The sequence below is a fragment of the Tasmannia lanceolata genome, unplaced genomic scaffold (assembly GCF_043159265.1).
Source record: "Tasmannia lanceolata isolate RefF3 unplaced genomic scaffold, GAP_Taslan_0.1 ptg000006l, whole genome shotgun sequence".
In the NCBI taxonomy this organism is placed as follows: Eukaryota; Viridiplantae; Streptophyta; class Magnoliopsida; order Canellales; family Winteraceae; genus Tasmannia; species Tasmannia lanceolata.
In genome coordinates, this window is record NW_027518683.1 from 22,069,120 (window position 1) to 22,076,232 (window position 7,113).

At 37.8% G+C, this 7,113-nt stretch overlaps 1 protein-coding gene across 1 annotated transcript; it reads right to left on the reverse strand.

Moving 5' to 3' along the window:
• Positions 1-1,817: 1,817 nt before the first annotated feature.
• LOC143878499 (glycerol-3-phosphate acyltransferase 5-like) lies at positions 1,818-6,817 on the reverse strand. Its single transcript, XM_077380773.1, has 3 exons — positions 6,094-6,817; positions 3,234-3,664; positions 1,818-2,595 (listed from the first exon to the last, which is right to left on the reverse strand). Exons 1-3 carry the CDS (start codon positions 6,679-6,681, stop codon positions 2,118-2,120), a joined length of 1,497 nt encoding a protein of 498 aa, XP_077236888.1. The 5' UTR covers positions 6,682-6,817; the 3' UTR covers positions 1,818-2,117.
• Between the last annotated feature and the right edge of the window lie 296 nt (positions 6,818-7,113).

Below are 7,113 nucleotides of genomic sequence, written 5' to 3' on the forward strand. Positions count from 1 at the left end.
AAAAAAAAAAAAAAAAAAACTCCTTCGTGTACTTTTATGCATATTCTATTGGGGTCAATAAGAATAAAGTGTATCCATCTTCAATACATAGTAAATAACCTAGAACACGGCAATGTCAATTCACTTGTCAAGTCACAACAATTTTGATTTACCAAATTCCAACAATAGAATTGTTTGAGCAGTAGTATCTATCTATTATAATATAGCATGATGGGGGTTTCACTGTTCACGGTCCACGTGGCAGCCCATATATCTCGTTTTGATATTTTTCCTCCCTTCGTTACACGTTTTACTCCGAGTTCTAGGATTTACTGGAAGTTCCTTAAAAAAAGCATGGTATTCTAGGCATCCTAATTCCTTGAAAAGCGGATACGTTTGGTATTTTAGGAATCTAATATAATCTAATTTTTACACTCTTAGGCCTCTTAAGCTTTCCAAAAACGTAGGTCTCTACTTATTCTTAACTTAAGTTTGGGAATTGGGATTACAAATCATGATTTGATGCCCTATTCTTTCGATTTATAATAGAGGATTGGGGTCAGTGCTATTATTCAGAAAAAGAAAAAGAGAATAAGTCTTTTTGAGAAGGAAATTCGGATTTGGTGCTTTTGCATCATTTTATTGCTGCCTCGGTATCATTTCTGAAAATGCTTTTGAAAGAGTGAGTAGTTTTGTTGATTTTTGAATTCGGACTTTTAATTCAAGTTTTCTTCGTGTTCTTTTAGGTTGTTCGTGCTTTCAATTTTCATATCCATAGTTTTTAATTAACTACACCTAAGCAAATTGTGACATGCAAACATCCAGATGTATATAGAGGGAAACAAGAGCTTTAAAGATGCCCAATTACACACCCTAAATTCCATGAATTGACAAGATTAGTGTCACACAAACTAAATCTGAGTGGATTTTTAAATCGGTACTCATTTGGGTACTCTGTTTTCTTAATTTTTTTTTTGATGGGCTCTTAGTTTTTTATGTTAATAGGGTAAAAATCTGATTTATGTTTGTTTGGTTCTGCATTCTCTTATTCTTTTGATTCAAATCTATGTCTGATTAGTTTGTTTTTTCAACTGCTTCCATTGAATTTGCAACGTTTTCTCTTGGTAAACTTGCCTTGACAATAGGACCGGGAATGGGAGGAATTTTAAAAGACAAAAAGTCGATTCTTAGTGATATACAACCTGTACTATGCAGATCCTCTTCGTTCTACCTTAACTATTTCATTGATTGAATTGCAGTGAAGAGAAGATAGATCTCCTTAATGAGTTGGAAGTTCCTTTCTTTTTAGTTAGGGACTTACTGACAGAGATAGATCATCAACTTAACTGTAATTACAACTCATAAAAGTGCCAACTTGCGGATAAAGCTTATATGAGCTCGAGTGCCAAAAACGCATGGGGCCCACATTTTTAGGGATGATCCAGAGCATTCATTTGAAAGGCCCATTCTCCCCCCGCAACAAATGGAAGGGTTAGGATAATCCAATGGAGCTGATTTTTTGTGTGGACACCCTATCTATGTAAGGGCCTTTCAAATGAAAGATCATCCTAAAGATGTTGGCCCTATGTGATTTTGAAGCTCGAGTGCATATCCTCCAGCCCGTTTCAGCCCATTACGGACTAGCTGCTACACCCCATTTTAGCCCATTTACAAACCCCCATACACGATGGATGAAGACATCTTCATGAACCTTTTTCCAATATCAATGGCTTACAATTCTTACCCACTCGCACACACATGCTAATGTTGTAAGAGGGTATTAGAATAGTTAAACAGGAGGCAATCAAGAAAAATATCAAAAGGATTAGACTAGTTGCTATAATTAAAATCTGTTTAAGAGTTCATTAGGATTATAATAGTTGTTACAATTTTCTTCCTATCTTTCCTCAACGTCTATTTAAACCCCGTTGAGAATCTCTTAAAATGCTACAATTCATATCACTCTTTTTCTTCTTGAATCGAGAAGACCCATCAAAGCAGTCCTGGGTCTCTAATAATGAAGATTATTACAACAATGATTTAATAAGAAACAGATCACCCATTACAAAAATCAAAATAAAAAAATTGACAAACATCTGTCTATAAACATACATGTTTATAACACAGTAAACATAGTCCTAGTGTATAAGAGCATTCTCAATCGCACTGACATGCGTCCTATGTGGTGTAGATGATACAATCCCATCATTTCCAGCAAGTACTCTGTACTTATCCTTCCTCGTGAAGTTGGTGCACTCAAACCCTAGGGTTGCAGCCAAGATCCGTTGCACGTAGTTCGCGACATCGTACGGATTCTTACCGGCAGAGCACGTCGCCTCCATCGGCAACTGGTTTAAGAAGGTGACCTCATAAACAGGCCTAGGGTTCATGAAGAAGAAAATAGGGTCCATGGCCTTGCAACCCCTAGCCGTGGTGGCATGGAAGAAACCAACCCGATAGTTCATGGCAACGGGCACAATGCGGTCTGTTAATTCAGCGAAGAGGGCACTAAATCTCAAGAGAAACGGTTCACGACAAGTTGTACCCTCCGGGCACACCACGACATCTCCTTTTAATAGTTCGTGCCGTATCCGCTCTGCATCTACTTTTCGATCTCTGATATATTAAAGAAGAATTTCACTAATCTTGAATTGATTACAATTAGCCTTAAAACTGTTAAAATGTAAAAGATTAAATAACGCCATCTCCAACAGCTTAAGCTTTTGGAGTAATTTTTCACATGATATTAGCCATTTGCCTGAGTTCAAAACTCCTTAATATTAAAAAATCCACATGTAATGGTCAAACTAAAAAGAGGGACCACATGTGCCATGTGTAGGCCAACCCTAAAAAGAGGGGCCACATGTGAGGGGGAGTGTTAAAATTAAATAATGCCATCTCCAACGGCTTAAGCTTTTGGAGTAATTGGCTGTTTCACATGGTATTCGAGCAAAGGTCCCGAGTTCAAAACTCCTTGATATAAAAAATTCACATGTAATGGCCAACCTAAATATAGGGGCCACATGTGCCACATGGATGTCAGCCCTAAAAAGAGGAAAAAGAAGGGCCACACATGGGGGAGTGTTAAAGTATAAAAGATTAAATAAGTCCAATTACTCCAAAAGCTTAAGCCGTTGGAGATGGAGTTAATTAAACTTTTATTCTTTAACAAAATTAAAACAAAATTTATAAAGGACAATTAAAGAGATAAGTTTAGAAAGATAAAGATAAAGATGGAAACATCATAATCTAACCTGGTTAATCGGACGGTGGGTATAGGAGATAGGATCTCCGATAACCGGGAGATGGAGTATGTAACGGCAGGGACTTTCCGGTGGAGTACAGTGGCGAGTACTACCGGGTCCATAAGGGTCCGGTGGGTGCACACAAAGAGGACCCCACCAGTGGAGCCAGATGTCGAAGGGGGTGGCCTACCTTTAACGATGACTGTGCCGCCGAATATTTGGGTAATGTAAGGTATAATCCACATGGGTAGCATTAACCCGATACAAATACGTATTATGGCTACTAGTACTCCAATGGGAAGCCATAGAAGGATGAGTAGGGCCGTTGGAGGGGTCGGACGGCGGACTAATCGTCCATCATGGAATATGACCGGATGTGGCTGGATGAGTTGGCGATTGTCGTGGTTTCTGTCTGCGACAAATGGCGGGTGGCGAACTTCCTGCAATGCATACTTGCATGAACAATTTATCGTAGTGATTGGTTTAGCATGTGTTTACAAAGAAAAGATTGAGGTAGGCATAGATTGGTTAGAGACTTCGTTAAGTTAGCAAGTTAGTTTAGTTGGTAGGAAATTTTTTGGTTAATGCTATTTCTAGATGGTTTGTTTTCTTAGCTATTAGTAGGTTGCACTGATAATTGTTTTCCTGCGGCTGAGTTTTAGGTCATGTTTGGCAACCATGCTTGTTTTTTCTTTCTTAGATAATAATAGGTTGATTGATAATAGTTTTTTCCAGGCTGAGTTTTAGGTTATGTTTGGCAAACATGGAAATCTTTTTAGGGAATATTAGTTTTCCAAGTAGTGAGAGAGGGATAGAAAGGGTAGGAGAGGGAGAGAATGGAAACGGCACGAGTGAGGACACGGTTAGAACTTAGAAGTGGCTAAGAAAAATAAAACTCTAGTTTAGTAGAGTTCTCATTTCCCTATTTTACAGCCTCAGCCTGCCAAGTCGCCAAGAAAAATAAGACTCCAGTTTAATAGAGTTTTCTTTTCCCTATTCTACAGCCACTTCTCACCCTATCCAAGCTCGTGTCCTCCCCATTCTCTCTCCCATGGTTTTAAATTTCGATTTCAGTAAAATTTCGGTCGTGGCCAAAACCGAAATACCTAAATTTTGGCCCGTAGAAAGTCATGAAATTTTGATTTTTAGGGCCGAAATTCTGAAAAGAAATAAAAAAGGGCAATTTTTTCAAAATTTTGGCCGAAATTTCCTAAATTTCCAAAATTTCCAGAATTTTGGTTTCGGTTTAAGACTCGACTGAAATCCGAAATTTAAAACCATGCTCTCTCCCTCTCCTATCCTCTCTACCTCTCTCTTATCACAAGATAAACTAATATTTCATGGAAAAAAAATAATTCATGGCTGCCAACCATAGCCTTAGATGTTATGACAAGTTATTTAAATGGACTTTAGAAGCTATAGTTAGGTTAGGCATTATCTTGCTTGTCTTCTTCTTCTTATTCTTGTTTTGTACTGCCCAATTCATTTCGTTTGTACTTCTTGTCCGTGTTCTTCCAGGTCACACGTGGAGATTTGGGAGATGAAAATCCACATAAAGGATACTTGAAAATAAAATTGAAGAGAGAAACAATTTGACGTGCACTACAATATCCTTGAAACTGAATTAATTCCATAGTAACAAATGCCTATGATATTTTTTAAAATATCTTGATATTTTGTATTTTTCAATGAAATAAAAAATTCTTGAAAGTTGACGAGATTTTTAAAAAAGGGACGTGATATATCCCCCTTTCTTTTACTTGGGACACCCAGCTGCAGTGTATGGGCTGACGTACTTCACGTGAGAAAAATTCAACGTGGCAATCACTGATTGCCACGTACACTGAAGCTGGGTCTCTCAAGTATAGAAAAGGGGCGCATTTATCATTTCCCTTTAAAAATCATCAAGATATGTTTATATTTTTTTTACTGCAAAAATATCAAGATAAATTCAAAATATTATTTAGGGTGCTGATATATCCCCCCCCTTTCAGTTGGGATACAGCCCCCCCATTAAAGAAAAATGTTAATTAGGCGGGGTGTATCCCAACGGAAAGGGGGTGAGTATATCAGCACCCTATTATTTATTGTCATAATTTTGTTCTTAAATAATATCTTTTGATCTTTTTTTTATATATATTTAATTTTCCTATTTTTTTCACGAATTAATCCAAAAATAACAAAAAGCATTAAAATATCCCAAGATACAATATTTCGATAAATTCCCCTGAAATGTATTTATGATTGTTTAAGTCTCTAAAATGCAAGGATATAATTTAAAATAATGTACTTTTAGAGAAGAAATACTGTGGGGTTGCCTATGATTCCATCATTTCTCTCAAGAAAAAGCAAGCATTCAAGTGAATGTGCTAAGCATAATCACCAGAGAGAACTGAGAGTTTCTTCTTCTTCTTTAATTTGAGAACCAATAATCTTTACTATACAAATTCTGAATCATAAAGGTCTAATGGGTGGTGCAAAAAAGTCTGAACTCTAATGGGTGCAACTCAATTGAAGAACATATGACACAAAGCTTATGAAAATTTTCAATCAGATAAATAGTAGTAGAATAGATAGCAACAGAATGTGTAGGGATATTTTAAGAAAAGAATGGTGAATTTCTTACAGTTTGGTTGGTTGTATTACGTTTTGATTTGAAATGTATTTTCATGCCAAAGATGTTGCTAAGAAACGATATGGTCTCTTTATATATAAGGAATCGGTATAGACACCCATGAAAGGTAAAAGGCATTTCCCATCACCCTAGTTGTCAAATTTGATTTGCTTTTATATTTTAGGGGTGTCTATCTAAACCCTAAACCATCCCTCTATATTTATAGAATTGCAGAGAAATATATGGTGAGCTTACCTTGCAAGAAGATAGGAATGAGGAAGCAGATTTTGGCCTGCCTAAACCCAACTTAGGCCTATCGTTCTTAACTAGGACCTTGACTTGGTCAGAGATCGAAAAATCCGAGCCTTTAACGAACCCGGTGGCGAACCCGAACCGGTTAACCACGAGCTCACTTCCAATCACCTCATCCGCTCGCAAGTGCTCCTTAACAAACCTCTCCACCATCACCCTAGGAGATTTAGTCACTACAATCCTTCTATTAAACGATCTAAACACTCTCCACGCCTCCATATCAATGTCGTCCATATAAAACTTCGGTAGCACCGCACGTGCCACTGACTCTATCTCCGATAGCTTGACCCCAGCCACAGCCACAAAGATCATCAATTTAAGCCCCAAATCACCCATATCAAACATGTCTAGCAAACGAACGATCGGCCATAAGATTAGAAGTATGGTGAATCGAATCAAACCCGATGCTTCGAACGCTATTAACATGAAGTAAGAGAAGGGATCGGGGTTCTTGAGGATTGTCCCTTCGAGCTCCGACATGATGGCGGGTTCCTGTTTCGATTCCGCCGTAGTAGAATCGATACACTCCATGTCTAATCTTTATCTCTAGGGTGATGTTTCAGGTTTTAAGTTGTGATAATGGTTGTAGGAATATAAAGTAAAGATATTATCGTTTAAGATGGACTGATTCTTGATGGGAATGAGGCAGGTTAACTGTTTACAACTACCCACCTTAGTTTTCGTTTATTTATATATTTTTCGTGAGGAGAGAGAATTTGGCAAGGGAAGGAAGGGGAGAGAGATGGTTTTACGCTACGCAAAAGGCCAAAACTTCAAAGTTTGTTGACTTAACTTTAGCGACTTCCTCTACCACTACTCCGTTTGCTCAATATGCATTTTCTAACCTAAAAATGCGCCTAACTTTGAACTCTGAAATTTCCTCCTTGTGGCTAACGTGAGCAGTGAGGTTAATGGTGAAACACGCATTCCTGCACCTGTTTGTGTAAGAGACTCTCACTAGGC